Below are 24,829 nucleotides of genomic sequence, written 5' to 3'. Positions count from 1 at the left end.
GATGAGAAGAGGGAAAAAAACTTCATGCACAAAGATGTCCATTATGACACATACTATCAAAATATTGCAAGCCCATTTATCTAACAGAAGTAAAATAAATAAGCAATAACATCCATTTTAAATTGATAATTATGATAGCCATAAAAGTATCTTGGCAAAAATAGAAAAATAAGTTGTAAAGCTATTAGGATGGTTGGAAGAAAACAGAAGGTAGAGCAATAAAAACAATTTATTAAGTTAGTGAGGTGCTAGATTTTTGTCCTTTTATGCTACTTTTCTGTTGTTAATACAGTTGCATTTATAGAATATTTTCAAATAAAGTTACAGGGTAAGGCAGTTCCAAAGTACAGAGAAATCTTATTATTTAAATAAGTAGTTTAAATAAATGTAGTTTATTAATTATTGCTGCATATAAAATTAATATAAAACTAGTAGCTTTAATGGCCCTCCCTGGTGGTGCAGCGGGTTAAAGCACAGCACTAAGAAGCTAAAGCCACTTCCGCATGAGTTCAATCCCCGCCTGCCCGGAGGAGACCACATGGCGAGGCAGACCTCAGCAGTGCACTTCGCAGATCTGCCTGTTCTGCTCCCCACTTTGTCCATGGTGAATCCTCTCATCCTCCGCATCTCTGGCCTGTAACCCAGTTCTGTATGCATAAATAAAAAATCTTAAAAAAAAAAAAAAAGCAAAAACTAGTGGCTTTAAATTGCAAACATTTATAATCTCACATTTTCTGTGGATCATGAATTTCAGAACAGACTAACCAGGTGGCTGTGTCTCAAGATGTGACCTGCGGTTGCTGTCAGGATGTGGGGCAAGGGTTGCAGTCCTCTGAAGGTTGACTCAGGCTGGAATATAAATAGCCACAAGGGTTCATTGTACAGTGGACAAGAGGCAGCAAAACCTCTTTGACTTTCTTGGTAGGAGGCCTCAGTTTTTTGCTGTAGAACTCTGCATAAGGATACTTTAGGTATCATTGTAACATGAAAGCTAACTTCCATCAGAGTGAGGAAAATAAGAGGGCAAAATGAAGTCCTTGTGTATTTAGTCTCCAAAGTCATGCAGGATCTCTTACATTTTTTTTTTTCTGTTGGTTAGAGACCAGTCACTTTGTTAGACTTGCCTCGGGAAGGAAAAAAGTATCCCAAAATTTGTATACCCATTTTGAAACTATCACAGGTGTATTCTAAAATTTACAGAGGATGTTGGCAAATTATTCCTGCTAATGATAATGTAGTGGGTTAAGCTGTGTTCCCCCAAGATTCATGTCCATGTGAAATCTCAGAATGTGCGCTTGTTTAGGAAATAGAATCTTGGCAGATTTAATTACTTATGGACCTCAAGATGAACTGATCCTGGAGTTAGTCTAAACCCTAATTTCAGTGATTGGAGTCCTTGTAAGAAGAACAGAGGACACTGACAGACCAAAGGGAAAAAAAAAAGGTAAACACATGAAGATGAAGGAAGAGACTGGGGTTTTGCTGACACCAATTACAAAATAATCAGGAGCTCCTGGAGTTGAAAGAAGCAGCAGTTTTTTTCCTTAAGATCTTCAGAGAGAGCAAGCATGGCCTTGCCAATATCTTGATTTCAGATTTCTGGCCTGCTCAGCTGTTCTAAGCCATCAAATTGTGATAGTTGGTAGGGCAGTGGTAGGAAACAGAAATTTCTACTTAAGTTTATCTTAAATGATCTTGCCTTATAACTTCACACTATTTATCAAAAAACTTAAATGTGGAAACAGCCCAATTTCCCCCAAATAGATGACTGGATCAAGAAGATGTGGTAGATATTTACAATGGAATATTACTCCGCAATCAAAAAAGACAAACATGCTATTTGCAGCAACATGAGTGGAGCTGGAAGGGATCATGCTCAGTGAGATAAGCAAGAAAAAAAAAAACTGGTTTCACTCTTGGGAGGAATAAAGAGGATCAAAATAAGGCATTAGGGGAAAAAATGGAACTATAATAAAGTAAATATCAAAGTCAACAGGCAGCTATAAACCAGAGACATTCTGCAGTGGGAGAGAGTGGGGAACAGGGCCAAAGTAGGGGTAGGAAGAGCACAAAGCACTATGACAATGGTACAAGGGTGAGTTGGTGGTGGGAATTTTATGGGGACTTTAATCGAGATGAGAAAGCATACATTGTACAAAAATGAAAAATGATGTAAAAAATATATAAAATAAATTTTAAAAAGCAAAAAAACTTCTTGGAAAAGAAAAATATCGAGGGTTATTTATAATAGTTTCTGCTAACTAAAAGAAAATATAAATTACTATTTTTTCTATGGTATGGCTAATTATTGCTCTTCTAAGACATAAGTGAAAAGTCACCTAAGTGTTATAAATTTGTCAAATTAACACATGTTGCGTGGAACACAGGGTATTGGGTGTTGTACTGGAGTTCAGCAGTAGACTGCAAGAGAAATTGAAACAGATCACAGCTCTTGGAGGAAGTACCTGGCACACCTCAGGGAACCAGATAGGGAGGTGAAGGCAAGGGGAGGACAGATGGGGGACAGGACCTGGAGAACATGTTCCCTAAGTGTGCCAGGTTTTAGGAGAGAGTGTGTTAGGATCTCTACGCGAAGGCTAGATGGATTAAAAGAGGATTCTTACGTAAGGGGCACAAAAGAAGACAACTTGGAAGTTAGAGAAGAGTTGATCACAGGGCTGTGAACGAAGCCCTATCAGGAATTCACACTTACCTGCGGCTTTGCAGGCTGTGACCCGGGACATCCACCTCCATGAGAGGTTAGTGGGAGGTCAGTCTCCCTGTGGGCAGCATGGTTGACCAAAGTGGATGCCAAGGCAGTGATGGCATGGAGTAGCTTAAACTCACGTCTGAAGGACAGAATGCTCAGGAAAGCTTTTCTTGAATGAACAACTAAACGACTATCATTTTTGGTGAAAGAAAAGCACCTAGGCTTTACTAATGAATGCTAGCTACCAAAATTAGGCAAAACTTCAGAATGAAATCCTTGTAAGTTCTCTAAACACCCACGGTAGCTAGGATGACTCTTGTTCATCCTGACACTGGGTAAAATTAACTTGGAAGAGGGAGATGGTTGAGAGTGTTATGTATTTACATTTTACTGAAATTAGATTTAATTTGCTTATTTATAATTTCATGCAAGATATGTATTTTGAAAGAATTGGTTTGGTAAGACAGATAGGGAAGAGTACTAAAGAGGTTTTGTTTATTTGTTTTGCCATTTTTTTTTTGTTTTGTTTTTTGCCTTTGGCAAAAGTTCCACAAGTACTAATTTCATCTGTAAGTGAAAAGTATTTATTATTAGGCCCCAGGCTCACATAAATACAGCAGCATAAGTTTAAGAAACAAAGTAAAATAATTTTGATAGGTTTCAACAGATTTTCCCCCCTAATTCCACTCACAGGATTTAATATCCATGAGGTTTACAATTAAACAAAAATGTCAGATTTTGGAATTATTTGCGGTGTGAATCTTTCAAATGAAGGTTGAGGAGAGCATTGTTAAAGGCCTATGAGAAAAGTGTATGTAGCTTTAAATAGCAAGCAGGATCACATGAAAAAAATAGGGTAGGGAATCTGAATATAGGTAATAGGGCAAAATTAAAAAAACAGATGAAGGCCCTCTCTAGTAGAGCAGTGGGTTAAAGCACAGCACAAAGAAGCTAGAGCCACTTCAGCATGAGTTCGATCCCCACCCTGGAGGTGATCCACATGGTGTGGCAGACCTCTCCTGAGTACTCGCTGCTCCCCTCAGCAGTGTACTTCTGCTCCCCAATTTCTCTGGTGAATCCTTTCACCCCCTTGTACCTCTGGTCTATACCCCAGTTCTGTGTGTATAAATAAATCTTAAAAAAAAAAAAAAAACAGATGCAATCTCAGAATACATTCATCATTATTTGAATAGTAATAATTAAAATGCACTGACTAGGACAATTCAAAAAGCATGTTGCTACTTTATATGCTAGAAGAACCTGTATGTTACCTGACTGTTTGGCAATATTAAGAAACACATTATCCAGGCTTCTCACTGTGCAACATGGCAGAGAAAACAGACCACAATGTTCTCATGAATGCTGTTTCTGTACTTAGATATATAACCACATCTATATTCATTCCAACACTCCAAGAATTCAAAGTAAAGCAAATGTGCCATTTAAACAATAACAATTGAAGCACCCACACACTAAAGTACACTTATGCAATAACATAGCTTCACAAATGGAGAAATGGTAGTTGTTTCAGTTCTATAGAAACTGAAAAATACAGTTATAAACCAGAGAATGTACTTTATTTCTTTCCTATTCCCACCTCTGCCATGTACCAAGTTTTATTTGTTCACTTAATGACATGTAATTTGAAGAGATCTTTATGGAATAGAAATAAAAATACTTAGTGAAATATTTGTGAAGTATACAGGGAAAGATAACCGGGAAAGAATTTAACACTTAATGCTTCGTACAGAAATTTTTTAATAAATGTTTTTGACAAGTATGAATGACTATGAATAAATAAATCAAGAATTCATGAACTAACCTATATGATTCTGATTTACATGATGGAGAGAAGAAAGGCTGTAAAACAGAACATAGAAGGAAAGCTGGGTTTATGTTGAATTTGAAATTCCTATTACACATACAAGCAGGTTTTGGCAAAACAGGATGTTTTGACCCTAACAATTTGTAACACTGTAATGAGAGGTACCAGGATGCCTAACTGTTAAGGGGGATCATTTATCTTTTGCATTCTAAAAATAAGTCCAGCCATTCCTGCTTACAAAGGGAAGGAAAACAGATCTTAGTATTCTCAAAGAAATCTTTAACTGGCGTGAAAGTTTAAAGGAGAAAAAGAGGGAAGGAAGAAATTTATGTTATAGATTCCCAGTCTAACTCTGAAAATTACCCACTGCTCTTGGGCAAATGCCCAGCCAAATAGGCTAGCCAAAGCAAGGTGCTCGATATGATAGCACCAGAACAATTCCAAGGTATGTACTGGCAGGGGCCACAAGAAAGTGGGTTAGAGAGGCCCCAAGGAGTTGGGACAAAAGGTAATACCCAAAATTAAAAATATACCATGCACTGCACGTAAAGGCCAAGATCAGGGCTGCCAAATGCTGAGATCTTGGGACCATCTTCTCCATGTGTCTCTCCTTCCTCCTTTGCTCTGCCTCCAATAGACATCCACTTCGTTTTTCCACCTCCCCAGTTGTCCCCCATTCAGGTCATGGCACGCTGAGAGTTGTAACCCTAGACAGCTGCACATAAGTGGGTCAAGGAAAATGGCACCATTCACTGTGCTCTGATACTCCGAACTGTTCTGTGGCAGTGCTTTCTGTAATTCTGTAAGTTTGTCTCCATGGACTTTCAGCCCTCTGCATATTAGAGTGATTTTGGAATATTTGCTGAGTATTGTTCAGAGTTTTCTTATAAATTAGCTAAGAATGAAAAACTAATATCACTCTTTTGAAAATGAGTAGTAGACCTTATTATAGAAATGGTGTCAAATAGAAGTGACAATGACTGAAATAATTTTCAAAATAATTACTTCTTGTTGGAAACATGAAAAACTATAGAAATTAGCCTGAGAAAAACTAAACAAAATGATTCACATAAAATGAAGCTAAATTGCAATGCAATCTCTTAGTAAGTAAAATGTGATTGAAGATTTAAGCTCCTTGTGAAAATTCACAGAAATCTAGAATTAGATTAAACTACAGATATATTAAACTATAAAAATTGGAATTGGGAAAATTTGTTTTGTCTGATAAAGATGAACTCAAAATCAGAGTTATAACAGTAATATGTAGTCCAAAATAATTGTACTCTTGTAATGGTAAAACCTAAACAGAAATAGCAATTATTCTGATGAAAAAATATATTTTTTTAAGATTTATTTATTTATGCATATAGAACTGGGGTACACGCCAGAGGTGCAGGGGCAGTGAGAGGATTCACCAGAGACAGAGTGGGGAGCAGACAGGTTGACTGATGAAGTACACTGCTGAGGGAAGCAGCAGGCGGGTCAGGAGAGGTTGCCACACCATGTGGGTAACATCTGGGGCTAGGATTGAACTCATGCTGAAGTGGCTTTAGCTTCTTAGTGCTGTGTTTTAACCCACTGTGCCACCAGAGGAAGCCCTCTGATGAAAATAATTTTAATAAAATACAATTAAAATGTGTATAAGTGGCTACTGATGCAATATAGGAACCTGATCAAGAAATTAAATTGTATCGACAAGATTTGCTCTGGATAGCATGTTATTATCAATAGTTCATCTAAATTAAATCATTATGCAATTTTATTTTTTATTTTATTTTATTTTGGTAAAGACAACATCAGAATCTTTTGGGTCACAACTGGCAGACCAAAAGACCAGAATCAAAATAATTTCAAATGACCCCACTCAGCAGGTGGCTATGGGTCAAGATATAGAATTCCAGGGGAAGAGAGCTGGAGTAAAGATTCACATCTGTGTCTTTAGCAAGTATGTGAAACTCGAAGCTTTGGATATAGATAAACTATACTAGGAGAGAAGAGGACAGAGAGAGAGTGGGAGTCTTGGAAGCCCTGATGTTTAAGGGGCAAATAAAAAAGACACTGTAATGTGACAATAAAAAAGATGATGACTGTTTCGTCTCTCAAGGTTTCACTCCCCAGGTAGTAACATTTGACGTTGACTTTGATATTTTTAAGTTCCTCTAAATCATAACCTATCTAAATAGTCAATAAAAGGAAATATTATGAACTAGATACCATAGTGTTTCAGATTACAGCCCAATCCCATGTGATACTGTCCAGATGTCAACCTCAGTGTGATCCAAGTACACCATATTTGGGGCTATATTAAATATTTACTTTTCCTACTTTTATTGTTGTCTGTAAAAAGCAATTTAGTCTGTTTGTCTTCTAGTTATTTGATAGAATAAAGCTCTTCTGGATGCCTGCAAAACATCAACCAGATTTTATATACCTAAGGCATGTACCGCTTCGAAAAGTTCATCTCTTCACGGTTATTCAGATGAGTTGTCTTGCCCTTTTGTGGATAATAAAAGTTTCAAGAGCTGCTATTGTCTTTCCCATGATGGTATGACACTTCTAAGTTAACTTTTTCTGTTCTGTTTTTCTACTTTCTTTGGAAGCAAATGAATTGAAGTGGAACAATAGAGTCATTTTGAATAATGGAATATGTATACACTAGTAGAATTTTTCACCACTGAAACCAGTGGTTATGATAGTGGCTGACATTATTTATGCATTTCAGTGATTCATATTAGTTTTGTCTCTATTATTCTGAATATAGGTAGTAGTTTTAAGTAATTGAAGTTGGGTAAAAGAAAGGTAAGCTTTCAAAATTATCAAATATAGTCTAGCAAATCCAAAACATTAGAGGGGTTTTAAAAATTAAATTTCACTAAACATTCAAAACCAGTTTCAAACATTTCTAAACATATAGTGAATCTGAGTGATTATAAATAATTTATAACGATTATCAATGATAAAAATAGCTGTTTAAAGTAATTTGAATTCAAAGTAATTCATACTATTAATTATATCTACTTAAGGAAAAAGTCAAATGTATTTTTTAATGACTCCTACAATGGGTAACTAGTAGCTATTACTTTAGGGATGTGATTTTAAAAAGGAAAATGAAGAAAACAGAAGTACATTATCTTCTATGTACATATATTTTCAAATAGCTGTTTAAATTCACTCTTAATTGAAACTGACTTGTTTCTATCAACAAACAAATCTACATTTTCCATTTCTCTTTTTCCTCTGTTTTAAACCATTTTGTTATTTACTGCAGGTGTTAGCGCTGGTATTTGTAAGAAAGTTGATGGATTTTTTGTTTACCAAACGAGAACTCAGCTGGTTGGATGATTTAATGCCTGAGAGTAAGAAAAAGAAACTTGAAGATGCTGAAAAAGAAGTAAGTCAGAGCAGAATCAAGATTTACAAAGAAAAGTAAAAGGAATATTTTGCACAGTAGTAGTTTCTTATAAAACTAAATTATTGCATCTATTTTTAGATAACTAATGGTTACTGGTAACTACAAATAGACTAGTTTGATTAATAAATGTTTAAAATCATAAAGTTGCAACTTTCAGAGGGGAAAACAATTCCTAATCGGATATGCAAATATTTTATTTTTCATTGTCCTCCTAACTGTAATATTTGTTTTTCTGATTCCCTATATGGCAGAAACATGCTAATGCTTAAGTACTTTCAAATAGGATCATGTATGATTACTTTTGTTTGGATATGTGAGAAGAAAAAAAAGAGATAGTATTGCTGGTATTTGCTAGAAAGTGAGTTTTAATTTTAATTAAAAATTTCTAATTCTAATCAAAAGATAAAATTATTTGCTAGAAATGAATTGCTTAAAAGGAATACATTGGCTTGATTTGCTTTCAAAGTAACTTAAGATTGAATAAATGTTAAGAAACTTTTGGAATTTAATTACTTTCAAAGACTACTGATTTATCCTCTTCTATTTCATATGTTAAAACAAATTGTTTTAACTTTTATGGCATATTTAAAGTTCATGTGTAAGTCTGAATCTATTTTGAAGGCTAGTAACCATAGTATTTTTTAAAGTGTATAAAAACTACAGAGTATTCAGAAGAAAAAAAAAAATGACCAGTGCATCACTTAGCAGGATGATTGAGCCTATAGACTGTAAAATTAAGAACAAAATTTCCATGCCAGTAGAGATGAAGACTATAGCAAATATTTGGTGAAAAATTGTGCATTTTTCCTTTTACTTTTCCCACAAGGCAGTCAATAAAAATGCAATTTCTTATCTACAGTGTATTTTCTCTAACCATTCCTGGATTCCCCTCTCCTTTGGGGAATTTGCAAACATTTCAATGCTCTTAGGTTTTACTCAGTTGTTAGGTGAAGTCAGATTAGGCTGCAAAGGCCTGTGAGAGTTCTGCCCAGATGTTTAAACAAATATAACTATATAATGTGTGACTGTCTGGCATACCTTCACCTTTCCATAGTGTCCCGTCATTAACAAGTTCCCATATTTAGGATTGATCATAATGATGTCTGTTAATTCTTTATGAATATTTCAACTTACATGAATATTGAACTAGTTATACTTAGAATCATACCTCTGATAAAATTAATATAATATTAAATATTCTTAAGTCTGAGATAGTTTTTAAAATAATGCTTTAGTATGATATTTTGGGAATCTCCATGTCTTTTTAGGGCCTTAGTAGGGATTTCTCTCATCCTCAGACATTTTTAACAAAGGTATGACAGAATTTGGTATAAATTAAAAGTAAATAAACTGACACCAGAATAGATATTGCAGTTTCAAATTATGCCTTTTTTAAAGAAAGTAAAGTTATTCAAGTTGAAAACTTCCAAGAAGATTTGAATTTCAAAGATACTTACAAAACTCATTGACCAAGAGCCTCTTTTTAGTCTTCCTGATAGAGAGTACTGTTAAGTCTATTAAAGCAGTAACATATATGCAATTTTGCTTTATTTTCCTGCTTTTATTGCCTGTCAAATATTTTAATGATTCTGTAGCATAGAGTAGCCTCAGCCATAGAATTATCCTTTCTACAGCATTTGCTTTAAGTCCTATTCATACCATGCAGAGTTCTTGGCCTTCTAGAATTTGTGAAGTGAATATATATGTATATGTGTGTGTGTGTGTATACACACACACACACACAGAGTGAAATTGTGCCTAATGTTTACATTTTATCATTCAAGAAATTCTTAGATTATCTTTTTGTATGTCTCTGAAGTAGAAGAGAACCAATTTACTGGTAATTTTAAATCTATTAAAATCTGCCACTTCCATCACCCAGAACCACACATAGGTATGGTACTTATATGTATGTATGCTTTGTGTCCATTCTGGAATTTATTAATCAAAAGGACAAGAGGTGAGCCTACTTTAAATTCAAGTCTCAGGAAGCTAAGACATTTCTGCTATTTACCGTCTTTCCAGATCACAATCAAAGTTACTCAATTAATTTGAGCAATTGCAGAAATGCAGCATTTCTGGAAAACTTGTCCAGAATTATTTTATTATGTTATAGACCCATTAAGATGAATGTTTAATGTTTCTGGTTGTGAGGATAAAGATTTTATAAATAAATATTATTAATTTTGTAGAACTTAAGTTTTCTGAAAGGATTCAAAAGCAAAGATTTGTGAGAGACAAATTTACAGCTATATCCCTCAGATCTCAATTTGGAAAAAGTGGGGGCAAATCCTTCACAGTACATTCTTGAGGCAGGTTTATAAACCTGACACATGACACTTTCATGTGATCAGTACATGGAATGAAACAAGAGAACTAGTAATATGGTGAGTAAATGATCTATAATTCAACATTAAAATAAAGTTCTGAGGGGTGTGCAGAAAGATATTTCTTGTGACAACTGAAAAGAGAAAAGGAAGTTTAAAAACGTTCACTTTCTTACTTGGTATTAGATTCACAAGAGTGTAATTAGCAGATTTAAGAGGGATTTCACTAAAACTTAAATCCTGCTTAATTTTTCACACGCTGGCCCAGAGTTTCGTTTTCTTGAGGCTATTGGCCCTAATGAAGGATGTGATCTTACTGAGGCATCTCATACCAAAGCCCAGCCTTCCGAGAGATTACACTTTGAGGTAGTATATGGACAAGTTCTCCAGAAATATTGCATTTCTGCAATTGCTCAAATTAATTGAGTAACTTTGATTGTGATCTGGAAACGGCAGAAATGTCTTAGCTTCCTGAGACTTGAATTTAAAGTAGGCTCACCTCTTGTCCTTTTGATGATAGTTACAAGCTTGTACCTTTATCCTCCAGGGTTTTCCTATCAGTAGCCCACTTCTGGTCTTATGGCTTTGAGAAAACATTAGTTTGACCTTAAAATTCAATAATGAGTTAAGCAGAATAAATAGCTACACAGGCCAGTCCAAGGTCGCAGAGCTTCTGTTCCAAATTTTCATGTACTTCATGCATATGCATATGCATATGCTTCAGTTTTTAGAAAGAAAGGATTATAATCAGGATAGAAATGAATATTGGAACCCTGACATTTTGCACATTGCTCTGTGTAAAGGGAAGATTGCAGAATCAAATTCTGGATGTCCAAATGTGCTTAGAGTACCAACATGTCTTCCTACTTAAATATTCTCAGGGCATTGTACGCATTTGACAAAAGGGCTGCTGTTAAAAGCAACAACCTCAGCAGAATGTTTGCTGCTGTCTGGGGGAGAAGGCAGCTAATGTTAGATAAATCCTGGAAATTCAGTTGTGACAGTGGTCATGATTGCCACCTCCTGGTTTACCATCATGCACTCTAACATACATGCTATAGGGAGAAAACCAGAAAGGGAGCAAATAGGACGTGTGATAATATAATGCAGGATCATGAGAAAGGCCAGGAAAATGCAAAAGCCATCTCAAAATCAGTGCAATTAACATCTTACAGCAGATGTCTTACTGGTAAGAAAGATCAAATTGTGGATTCAGAAACTGTGATCCAGTAATTACACAAGCAAATGTTATTTCTAATTGAACTTTGGGTTGTGGAAAGCATGCTCTCCTTCCTTAAGCAGAGGTTCCCAGAGTGCCATCCCAGGACCTCTGTGCATCAGTCACACCTGGCAAGTGGTAAGAAATATGAATTCATGGACTTCACTTCAGACCTCTTGAATCAAAACTCTGGTGATCCGACCAGTTGCCTAGACCTCCAGGTGATTCGGAAGCATACTAAAATTTGAGCTAAAATCTTCCCTAATACTATAGAATCTATCTCCAGCATGTAATCTTATAAATCCAAAATTACTTCATCATAAATTTATATTTTATAATTTAGCTGTGCCATTTAGTGAATCAAGTTTTTGATAAAAAACCATCCATAGCATCATGTATATGAATTCTATAACAATGACTCCTCAATTTATCTTTTCAGCTTTTATTGTTGAGTACTTTTATGTATTGGCTCTTATATCATTAGGAAATTTAAAAAATCACTCCTAGTAAATATAACACATGTAACATACAGATATGTATGAATGTATATGTGTATGTAATATTTGCATTACTATGTTTGTAATTGAGAACAAAAATGATCAACCATCTTAAGTTTTATAGACCTTGTTTTCCTCTTGGGTAAAAAGGTTAAAACCCATTTTCTGAAATCTTGCCCACTTCTTAGGATCTCTCTCTAATATTTTGAACACCTAAGTGAACATTGATTCACTGCTATTGGTATTTATGCTTTGAGCTGTTTGAGGGCTCCTATGTAGTACAGTCTTTACCTCAGAAATGGACACAGTAAAAGATGTGAACTGTTTCACCAGAGGTAGAGTATTTGCTAGGTGACAGGATATGTGAATTATATTTTTTATACCATCACAAAATATAATTTAGATTCATGACATAATTTTACATATGACATCTTATTCATAAAGCACAATACAATTTGATCCCAACTTTGTTTTCTTCTTCCATTCAGTTCAAGCCTGACTACAGCCAAACTAGTTAACCTTTCTACCTTTTATATTGAGCTATAAATGAATTTTATGGTTATATAACTCATACCATCAAACTCACTCCTTTAAAGTGTACAATTCAGTTTTAGTATATTTACTAAAGGAGCAACTATTATTACTCTCTAATTCCAGCCTATAGAAATCACTGATCAGCTTTCTGTCTCCTTTGATTTCCTCTGTTAGCTTGTTCATATACTTGGAATTATAACTGGCTTCCTTAATATTGTAAATTTTTTCAAGTCCAAGTTTTATCCTTGTGGTGGAATAATATTTCATTACATGGATATATTCATATATACATTATACACACACACACACACACACACACTCTCTCTCTCTCTCTCTCTACAAACTCTCTCTCTCATTCTCTCTATATATACACACACACATATACATAATCATAGTTTGTTTATACATCATTTTTGATGGACAGTTGTTTCCACTTTGTACTATTATGACTAATACTATTGTAGCACTAAATGTTTCTGTATAGTTACAGGTTTTCTTCTGAGAATATATAGGAGTCAAATGATTGGATAATGTGATAAATCTGTGTTTAACTTTTTGAGAAACTGCTAAACTTTTCCACAATAATTGCATTATTTTACATTCCCATGAGCAAAAGAAAAATAAAAAATCAATCTCTCCACATCCTAATGAGTATGGGAAGATATCTCCTTGTGATTTTAATTTGCATTTTCTTAATAACTAACGAAGCTGAGTATCTTTTTACATGCTTACTGGCATTTGTATATCTTTTTGGAGAAATATCCTTTCAAATTTTTTGCTCTTTTTTTTTGGGCGGGGGTCAACCTCCCTTCTGTTTTTTTTTTTAATTCTCTAATTTGGAGACTATAGCATTGTTTGAACAGGTTAATTACTCTGTTGTTGAAATGAATGAGCTTTATGTACATATATAAAGATCCAAGAGGGTTTGGATATTACCCTCTTGTTGGATTTGTGATGTAGAAATATTTCTCCCATTTGGTAGAGTTTCTTTTCATTTTGATGATTATTTGTTTAGCTTTGTAGAAGTTTCTTAGTTTGATGTAATCTCATTGCTTATGTTTTGCTTTGTCTTCACTGCCTAGGAGTAAGCTCCCTAGAAACAACTGTAAGGCCAATGTCATGAAGTGAATGTCTATGTTTTCTTCATGTATTATATGGTTTTAGGTCTTACTTTCAAGTCTTTAAGTACATTTGAATTGATTTTTGTGTATGGTATGAAAGAGTTTTAGTTTTGTTCTGTCCAGGTTTTTTCTAACACCATTTGCTTAAGAGACTTTCCTTTCTACACTTTATACTCTTAATTTATTTGCTTAAATTAACCACTCATATATATATATCATATATATCATTTATCTCTGGGCTCTCAATTCTATTGATCTCTCTCTCTCTCTTTCTTTTTTTTTTATCTTCATACTGCCCTGCATTGATTATTATTGCTTTATAATATAGCTTGAAGTCAGAGAATGTGGCTCTTTAATTCTTTATCTCTCAAATAACTTTATTTGGGATATTTTGTGATTTCACATACATTCATACAATTTAAGTACAATTTGTTCTATTTTATTGAGTAGTATCACTAAAAATTTGTTAGGGATTGTATTGAATCTCTATATAGCTTTGGATAGAATGGACAAATTAACAATGTTAATTCTTCTAGTATGTAAGCACAGAATATCTTTCCATTTCTTTGTATCTTCTTTATTTTTAACAATGCCTTACAGTTTTCATTATGTAGGTCTTTCACCTCCTTTCCTAAATGTACTCCTAGGTACTTAGTTCTTTGTGGTGCAGTTACAAATGGGATTGTTTTCTTTTTCTTTTCTTTTCTTTTTTTTTAAGATTTATTTATTTATTCATACAGAACTGGGGTACAGGCCAGAGATGTGGAGGGTGAGAGGATTGACCAGGAACAGAGTGGGAAACAGAACAGGCAGATGGACGAAGTACACTGCTGAGGGGAGCAGCGGGTGGGTCCGGAGAGGTCTGCCACGCCATGTGAATCTCCTCCAGGACAGGCGGGGATGGAACTCATGCAGAATTGGCTTAAGCTTCTTAGCGCAGTGGCAGTGCTTTAACCCGCTGTGCCACCGGGGAGGGCCAGGATTGTTTTCTTGATTTACATTTTTTCTACTTTGCATATAAAATCAAAATAGATGTTTGTATATTGGTTTTATAACCTGCTACTATTCCTATTCTTCTATTGCTAAAGTTGGTTATTCATTCTTGTGCAAATATATCTTATTTATTCCTACTTTTTATCATTACCCCACTTATTTTCTTCCTCCTAGAATTTTCCTTCCTACAACAAACTGAACAAATAAGTCTAACTCAAATACTACTTGTTTTATTCTTGGACTTTTTGCGATGATCTTTCTTATCTTCTGATAGTAGAGTTTATATCATTCTTTTCATTGTTGTATTCCTGGCTCCTAAAGACTACCTGTTTTATGGATCATTCTCAATATATATTTGTTGAATGGATTCATGAATAACTGCTGGATTATTCTTAATCACTCTGTGCCTAGCACATAATACATGCTCAGTAAATGTTTGAGTGCTGTCGAATAGATTAGTTTTTTAAGCCTGCCTTTTACTGAATATAGCATTAACTGTCCTTCACTTATTTAGAAAAACGCTTTGACTATCTAAATTAAAAGATGGCATTTGAGGATATGAATATGAATATTCCTCTAGTCAAATTGGCCACGCTTCTTAAATGTTCTTGGGTAAACTCTGATCATCATCCTTTTAACACCTTTACCATGTTGTAGAACTCACTCAGCATATTTCTGATGTACACTGTGTAAATGAAGTGCTGGATAGAACTCATTTTAAGGTATTTCTGATTTACAAAGTTAGGGATACACAGTTAGCTTTCTGTTTTCACTGTTTCTCTTTTCTGTATGATTGAGATAAACTAGGTTGTGATTGTCGTGACGGTTAGTGCCTGATTTGACTGCTCCTCCCCAGAAAGTCTCAATTTTTGGCTTCCTCACAGTGCTGCCTGGGATGCAGCCGGTCCTCCATTCCCAAGCTTCGGGGCCCACCCAGCTTCCTTCTGGCACTGAAGGCGCGGCTGCTCTGCCACCCTTCTCTTCAGATAAGCATGGCTTGGATATGCTATCTTTAGAGGTGATGAGTTTTTGTTTGGATAGAATTATGACTAGTATAAAGCCCACACATGCTAACAAGCCACAGAGTGCAAAATAATTATTGAAAGCAATTTGAGAGAAAAGTGGAAAATCATCTGAGGGAAAAACAAAATTGTTCCCAAAGAGTTGGTCCAATTTTTTGCTGTTAGATTCAATCGTGAGCCTCATTTTCTACAATCAGGTAACCTTAGCTCTGGTGCCATGGCTCTTCAGCATTTTGGAATATTACTTTTTATTAACCTTTCTACCTAACTTTTTGGCATTTTATTCCCAGTTGGCTGGAAAGACACTATGTATTACAGGTTACCTTTCAGTGGAAACTAAGGAAAAAATTGCATTTTGCTTGTATGTTAGTTTTAGTTAAATAACATTTGGGAACACTGAATGTCTTCTTTTTAGGTTCCTCCATATGACTTAAAAGTAACTGCTTTATATAAAAAGTAACCTTTTCTGGCTCAAAACATACATGTGCTCTGTCTAAGCTTTAACGATATGCATCTAAATAAATATGATATATGTATTATGTTCCATGTGTAGTAACTAACTTACTTGCAAGACATATCTCATTCTAGGCTGCAAATTAGCTATGCTCAACTGCTTAAATGTGTAACTTCAAATCATGTTACTGTCTACTTGCCTTGAATTTGTTTCAATAGTACTTCTAAATGGCAGGATAATAGGCATAACACCCAGATAATAAAGTACACCTGATAGGTCTGTTCTCTCAGTTTCTCCATTATTTCCCAGTATGGGGTGCACATAGATATTCTGAACATAGCATAGCCAAGGTCCCAGCAGAAGGAAGCTGCTTTGACTGGAAGGTTAGATGTTTGTGGAAAGCACCCCAAGGGACCTACAATGCACTATATACCTATAGGTTAGCTAAACAGACTTAAGAAAACAGTTTGGCAAGGGTGCTTCAGCATTATAACTGAGGACCAAAGTCTGTGTACCAATGACCCTAGAAATAGCCTTGCATCCAGGAATAATGACATCAGTCAAAGGTCATGTCTTTCTGGAAGCTTACTCAGACTAGTAAAATTAACTCTCTACTAAGCTCCTGAAATAGAGAAGCTAATGAATCTCCAGAGACAACCCTATTTTCTCTCTCCAGGCCCCATTTTCAAGGAGTCATCTGTCCATCTCTATACAACTTAACTTAAAATTCCATTTCTGGATTTAGGGCCAATAGTGTTGATCTGTTTAAATGGCCTCAAATACTTCTCTGAGCTTGAGCACTGCTAATTGACCATTTAAAAAAATAAATGCAATAGGACCTATAATCTATAGGAAACGAAATTTCTTTTTTTGTTGGTACATGGAAAAAGGTACATATTATTAAAAACTGAGCCAGAACATTTCAGTATGATAGAATAAGATGATATTTATCTGAAACATATTATTTTAAAATGTTCTATATGAAGAATTTGAGTATATGAAACATATCCACCCTTTGGGATAGGGTAAGATATTGTTGTAAGAACTCTGAGACATAAAACAAAGCCTAAGATACAGTTTATGGAAAAGTATCTGCATTTTTTGGTCTATATAAGAAGATATCTTCCCTATCTTGCCAAACTTCTAGAGTAATGGTTCTCAAAGTGTGGTCCTGAACTTAGAATAATCAGAACCACCTGGGTTTGTTGGCCCAAACTCCAAACCAGTTGTATCAGATATTCTGGAAGTGGATCCCCACAAATCCCAATTTGTGTTTCTAACAAAGTTTCTGATGGAAATAACTTTGAGAATCACTGTTCCAAATACATCTGCCAACCCCTCCTAATGGAGTAGCCTGAAAAATTTAACTTCAAGTTGCTAGCAATGAAACCAATTATATTACCCAGATTGTTGTCCTTGTAAAATTTAAATTTTTAAAAAATCTGCTTGGAAATTAACCATGTTTTATATTGAGTGACATGAAGGAGATTGTTGTTAACATTTAAATTACTTTGTGGTAGGAGACTCTCATTAATTACTTATGTTCTTAGTAGCTGAGGCTTTATTGAAAGGACCTGTGCTAGCATTAATAAATGCAAACAAAGTGGAAGGTCCGGAGGTTAATGAGATAGTGAAACATTAATCTGTGTTTCTTCTTTAATGTAAAATGGAGATTCATCGGGTTCACTTTATATATTTTACATTTGTCTTTCCAGGAAGAACAAAGTATGCTAGCTATGGAAGATGAGGGCACAGTACAGCTCCCATTAGAAGGCCACTATAGGTAAGATGTAAATGGAAAAACCCACCCATTTAAGTAATGGAAAGTGTTGTTGTATATTTATAAATGTTGTCCTGTGAAGATAGAGGCTTGTTAAGATTATTTTAGTGTAGATAGAGGAGATTAAGATTCAGATCACCCTCTCTCAGTAAGTTCTCCACTAATTGCTGTGTGATTGTAGACATATCTTAAGATGGATGGGGGCAGGGGGCTGTTGTCTGAACCTTGGGAATTTACCACTAAAAAAAAGATACTTCCTGAGTACGGCATTCAAATATACTAGTCATGTTAGGATATATTTATGTAACTCCAAAATTCACCTAATCTGCATGCACAAAGACTTTGCAAATAAAGCAAATTTTTATAAAATTATATCACCTCAAAGTGAGTATATATAAGTTAAGGCCTTTCCATGGGGGAAAGGGGGAAAACAGCAGAGAAGAGAAGACTTTTTCCTCTGAGGAGGGAATGTGCCATTGTGTTAAAAACAAAATAGGAAAGAATCTTCTTGGTCAGACTGTAAATCATATTTCCTAATTTCTGAAATATAATTATTACTTCACAGTGAACACAAATATAAAGGGGGTTTATCTTTCTGATTTAATAATCAAGTTTTAAAAATTCTGCTGATTTAGTTGAAACAGTATATGTGTTTTCTGTAGAAACCTAGTCTTATGTGGTACCCTTCTAAAAGAAATTTGTGGATAAAGAAGTCTGGAGTGTTCCTTATAACATTCTAGTTTGGACACTTACTGTACACATTGGCATGGTGAAGAATCTAAGCAGTGCTACATTTTTTTTAAAAAAAAAAAGTTTGATTTTGTTTAACCATAATTTTCTAAATTCTTTTGCTCATAAGAATCCTTGTCACACAACTCATGAAAACTTTGTATTCTATACAAAATTCTTTTGGAAACTAGTTGATCTCATGCTTTGAGACCAAAGGCTTGGAGGATTAGAGAAAGTAAGGAACACATTCCAGGTTGGGCAAGGAAGAGAGTCTGTGAGACTAAAATTTAGCTCCAGACTCTTAGTTTTTCTCACAAAAGTTCACTTTTTTACCCCCTTAAGAGCAACCACCAATGAAGGTCATTTGAGGTCAGCCTTGGAGTTCTGTAGAATATGATATATATATATATATTTTTTTTTACAAAAGAGTATATTTTTCTACAAATAGTATGAAGAATATTGTTTCTTTCTCAATGAAATTTTCCCTGACTGAAGTTGTATCTCTGTTGCTATTCGGGTGTTTTTCTAGCCTGGGAATGTTTTGGAGCATTTCAAATATCACCTACAATTGGTGTCATTTTAAAATGTAAGTGCCAGCATAGTACAGGCCCTGATATTTCAGGCTCTCAGCTATTTGGGAAGGTCTCTGCCAAATACACAAGTTGCATTCATTTATTCAGCAAATATTCACCAGATGCCAGACTATCTAGAACCTGGAGAGGCAGGAATGGAAAAATGGTCAAGAATTTTGTCCACATGAAACTTATATTTAAGTAGACAGGCAGTAATGATGTCACCTGTCTGGGAAGTTGACATTTGAATTGAGGAGGGGAAAGTCTGTACCATGTGAAGGAATATTATGGGGCCTGGGTAGAGGGTGGAAAGAGGAGAAAGATGAGGCCCTGAGATACCAACAAGCCTAGAGTGGTCAGAAAAGTCAGGAGGCCATTGCATTTGGCTGGAGAGGAAGGAACAGGTCTATGACAGCAGGAGGCGACTTTGGAAAGTGAGTGTGACTGAGCTATACAGACTGTCCATGGGGCTTTCACTCTGACCAGGGAGCCTCTGTAGTCAGAGCAGAGAGAGATCTATTGTGCTATTAACTTTGGGAACAAGAGACTAAGTCATGAATATGCAGAACCTGGTCTCTAGAATTTGAAAATGAATGAAGAATAGCCCAAATCATTTTCTATAAGTAGAAATTTTTGTTTGTATTTTCTTTTTCAGATTTTTTTAAATAATTAAGAGCACTAGTCAATACTTTTTTTGACATTTCATTATCAAAAATAACTGTGCAAAGGCATCAGACTGTCTATATTTCATTTTTATCACTATATAACTGTCATTACTTATTTAATGTTTATCATTTATTTTTGGTTGAACTCCTTTGTAGAGATGACCCATCTGTGATCAATATTTCTGATGAAATGTCTAAGACTGCCTTGTGGAAGAACCTACTGATTGCTGCTGATAGCTCAAAAGATAAGGAGTCAAGCTTTCCTTCTAAAAGGTTTGAATTCTAAAGCAATGTGAAATTATACTAATCCCATCATTTTATGACATTTTGTTAGGAAAAAAATAATATTGGTTTGCATCAAATTTAATTCTAAAATATTTCAGAAATTTCTTTTTGAAAGTGGGTAGAATTTGTAACTATATTTTCAAATGCACTTTCAGCATCTCACTTTCAAATTAATAGCTCATTCCAAATCTGTAATAGGAGGTGGGGGAGAAATGGTGCCATAAATGACTTCCAATGCACAGTTTTGGACATTCATTTTGGCCTACTCTGGTAGTGGGATTTTATTGTATACCAGTATCACCCACTTTCCAGGACTGTCTTAGATATATGACTGAATTTTATGCTCCCTCATTGTCCTGGTTAAAAACCATATGGTACATGCAATGGTGATTTTGCATTTAGTATATTTCCATTTCCCTATTCTAAACCCCTAAAAACCTTCACTAACCTCCTTACCCCAAACTTTCAGCTCCACAAGTTCTATTCATCCTTATTTCTCTATATGCAAGCATTACAAACTAATCCTATAGTTGTGAATGTTAATTTTAAATGCATGTTGGGGAAAGCTTGGGTTCTTAAATATCAAGTTTCATCACAGGATGTCCTGATTTTTTGAAAATTCAGGATCCATTGAATGTTCCTGAACTTACACGTAAAAGTTCAAGCCATCCATTCTTGATGAGGATCTGAAGAAAAAGCTCTATGTTATGCTAATATCTCTTCTCACTAAGGAGTGGTTGAGGGATTTGGGACAGTGTGTAATTATAAGTTCTTTTATTTCATGACCTTAAATTAACTTTTTCTACTTAATTTTTATATCACATTTTTGTCATAAGCTCCCCTTCCTAATCACTCTAGAAGCTGATTCCCCAAAGGTAAGACCCTCTCCCTCAAACCTATTCGTTGGTTGTATTTCCTTATGTTAAATGGTGTCTTCTAGAAACCTGGTCAGCCTCTGTTCTCTGTGTAAGTTTTGGGGAGGCAAAAGGCATGGAGAGCCATGGGCTCAGATCCAGTAGCAGACTGAGCATTTATGACATTTCTACAACTACTCAGCTCTTTAAGAGGGCTTGAGTAAACTTTTCCCCCCACTTAGCTTACACAGCATCACATTCAAATAAAAAAAAAAAAATCTCCAGAACTGTATTTAGTAATGGCAGCAAATTTCTATATTGGAAAAAAAGAAAATTATCCCTTTAATTTAAACGTTGCAGAACTGGAAGTTTCCATTAATACCTACTATGCTTCCAAACCTGCAGTGCTATCTGGCTTCATGAGAAATATTTGGAAATAGGCATTAGAGGCTACTTTAGACTTAGAAACTGTCTCTCTTGTTGCTAGTTTTTGTCACCCCAAAATGGCATGCTGCTTCAGTGTCACCTCTATCCCAAACTGATAGTGGATGTGTACAGTCTTCACCCCAGAAGTACTAGCAGATTCATTCATATTTTCTCTCTCTCTCCTCTCCCTTCTCCCTCCCTAGTTCTGACACTCCAAGGGAGTGTTGACTTACTCAATAGGCTCTCTCAAACACTTTGGTTGATGCTTCTGTCTTGTACAGGACTTGAATATCTTCAAGTATTTCTTTGTTTGCTTCAAGCAAAAACAGCAAAAAGTAATGTTTTCTTTTATAAAACATACTTTTATCTTCCTTTCCCAAAGATCCCTGCTACAGTCTGATAGAATCATCTTCATAGTAATTCTGTTTTGCTAGAAGTCTTGGGAGAAAATCAGAGTTATGAGAAGGGTAATTCTCCAACTCATTAATATGTGCTTATGGACTTACATTAAAAATATGACATTTCTCTGAACTTAAAAAATGTGAACTCCAGGTTTATGGATTTAAAATAAAATGCCTAAAATGGGAAATATATGAAAAATTAGAGATAATCAAGCTAACAGATAGTTTTGTTTGTTTGTTTTGCCTGTAATATTCAGATCCATGTCTCAAACTCTTACCCTGTTTTTTTTTGGTCCAAGCAAAAAGATATTATGTCATAATATCTGAGGTACTCCTTAAAGTAAATAGTAGAGTCAAGAGATTTTTTTTTAACTAGAAAAACTTAGATTAAGAAAACTGTGTCTAGATTACTTCAGATAGTAGATTAACTCTAGTGGACAATGCAATGTGCTTGAATCTGATCAGTTTAAATATCCCATCCTGTACATTTTGACATAGCAACTTGTTTTTTATTCTTTGAACATATGTTCCCACTAACATGAGGTTCACTGTTGTGGAGTGAAAGCTTACCCAACTTTCTTTATCTTTTGATGTAATAAAATCTGTGCCTTTCCATATGAAGAATATCTCTTAGCAGGTAGATAATATCTTTTGTCTTCCTGACAGTACAAAGTAGCAGAAAGGGTGTGGCTTCCAGAGGTCCAAAACCCACCAATTCTAATAATAGCAATAGCAATACCTTCCCAAAGCACTGTTTTCTCTTAGTATCTGTTGGAGGCTTTGAAGTAAGATGACCAGGAACTGCAAAAGTATTATACCTGTTATAGTATCCCTTGTTCAAAAATGCTAAACACTAGGTTACCAGGATCTGAATCTCTTGGAATTTAAACTGGCTTCTGTACAGTCTTTGATACCACCAACTCTCCAGTTTTTTTCCATCCTATCCCTTGCTGTAGATCCTATGTGCCTGTCAAAGCAACATAGATATATTTCCTTAATGGAGCTTGGAATAGTGGTTATATTTTATCAATTATTTCATCCACTTTTTGTTGTCAAAACATTTTATTCAGATCCTAACTGAAACTAGGATCTAAGAACTAACTGCAAATTCTACCATATCTATAATATATCTAATTTGGATCCTAGTTCAACAGTTCTGTACATACACATTACAAGCCTCTTTCTAGCTTATTGACTGAATTGGGTCTCATTAAAACCACATTGCATCTGAGAGTGTGAGTAACTGTTCTGCTTTATCAAATTGACACCGTTGTGGGTGTGGTGTGGTGACAGGCATCTGAGATGTGACACTGTGCCTCTGAATCACATACAATGTTGTAAACCAATGTTACCTCAATTAAAAAAAAATTAATGTTTCTTGAGATGGTACTCAGCAATGCTAGCAAAAGAGACACTTGGTTTTCTTCTTATGACAGGGATGAAGCTCTGGGACCACCCTCCCTGTTCCTCTCTACCCCACTACCACCTTCTTCTGCCATGGGTTGTCCTTTGCTTTGATTTTGTAGACATATGTCCTCTCATGACTGCTTAGTAAATGTTATTCATATCCACTATTTTGTGTCATTGAAAAAATAACAGTGTTATAGGCTGCTTAACAGCTTGAAGATGGCAGGTTATTTGTTCTCTTTTGAAATATTACTTCCTTATATTGTAAATTATAACTCTTTTAGGCCAGGGATACTCAACTTAGCTATCTTGTAGCCCTGCATCTTTGAAGAATACCTGGCTCACAATAGATATGCAATATATGTTTATTACAACAGTATATAATCAGTATTATATGTATATTTAAAGTTTAGATTGAGTAGCATCTTAAGGAATGGGTATAATGAGGAATAAAGAAGGCAATAGTTATGCAGTAAGAACATTCAAATTGATAATATTTTTCATAGATTTCCTGAGTTCTTTACATAATTTCTGTTTTATCATTTGATGCAATCTAAACTTATACCAAACCCTTGGATTTAAAGAAAAGGAAAAGGCATTGACTTTAAAGAGGTGGGGAGCTCAGTGGTTTAATCTGTATTTGCTTTGTAATCAAACAAGCAGTCTGACCAAAGTAGGATATCAGGGAAAAACAGATCTATGAGTTGAGTTGACATTCTGAATTTCTTTTTTCACTGCATGGTGACCTATATTGCCAATGAGATTTGCCTACTTAGCAAAAGATTGTGTAGCAGACCATCATGTACATAGGAATTGTGTAGAAATGTCTACACAGGTGTAGGTATGCCTTTGTTCCAATAATTTCCTGCATATAAGATCTGTTACAGATACATTCTGCATGAAGACATTTCATTCAATGAGGAGTCATACACAGCAGAGTCCATAGATAGCCTGTGTGTGTAATAGTCTGGACCTCCAGATTGAGGTCATTAAGCTCTGTGATGATTTCACATTGACAAAATCATATACATTTTTCAGAACACATCCCTGTCATTAGGTGACACATGACTGTATTGTATCTTTCAAAAGGTTAGAAGGTTAGAGTTCTTTGAAATGGAGAATACAAGTCTCAGAATTTGGGCATTTGAACTACAAGTTTAAAGGCCATGTAATCCAAAACTAATTTACAGATGAGAAAACCACATCCAATGGAGATTAAATTGTTAGTTCATGGTCATGCAGCTCTTCCTTTGCTTCTAGAATGAGCTCCAGACCCCAGGCTTCTTCCACTGTCAGATGTGGCTCCTTTTTTATGACCTTTATTTGGCAGAAGAAACAAGCGCCAGGTAGATCCCCAAGAAAAAGTTAATTTGGAAAGTAGGATAGCACACACTTGTCATATGAAAGGAACTTAAAAGTAGAAGAAAGTGAGTCATGCAGATAGAGGAGTTAAAAATACAGAGTTAAGGCTCTCAACACATCATGTGCACACTGTCATCTCTTCTCGTGGAAGGAGAAAAGAAAAGGGAAAAAAGTTGCTTTGCTCTGACCTGTAAGTAGTGTTTGCTGAGAAGTGTGGCAGGCACAAACGCGGTG

General features: G+C 35.2%; 1 protein-coding gene across 2 annotated transcripts in view; it reads left to right on the top strand.

Annotated features, from left to right (window-relative positions):
- Positions 1-24,829, top strand: part of SLC4A10 (solute carrier family 4, sodium bicarbonate transporter, member 10) — a 252,551-nt gene that overhangs the window by 225,940 nt on the left and 1,782 nt on the right. For both annotated transcript variants that reach the window (XM_004674608.2, XM_004674607.2), the window contains 5 exons: positions 6,907-7,080; positions 7,804-7,926; positions 17,830-17,897; positions 20,017-20,133; positions 20,982-21,020. In XM_004674608.2, coding sequence (XP_004674665.1) covers positions 6,907-7,080; positions 7,804-7,926; positions 17,830-17,897; positions 20,017-20,133; positions 20,982-20,994 — 495 coding nt within the window. In that variant the 3' untranslated portion in view covers positions 20,995-21,020. The remainder of the gene's footprint in view (positions 1-6,906; positions 7,081-7,803; positions 7,927-17,829; positions 17,898-20,016; positions 20,134-20,981; positions 21,021-24,829) is intronic.

The sequence above is a fragment of the Condylura cristata genome, unplaced genomic scaffold, assembly GCF_000260355.1.
Source record: "Condylura cristata isolate star-nosed mole 26May11 unplaced genomic scaffold, ConCri1.0 scaffold00002, whole genome shotgun sequence".
Classification (NCBI taxonomy): Eukaryota; Metazoa; Chordata; class Mammalia; order Eulipotyphla; family Talpidae; genus Condylura; species Condylura cristata.
Note: the sequence above shows the minus strand (reverse complement) of the source record. Positions and strands in the feature narration are given on the sequence as shown.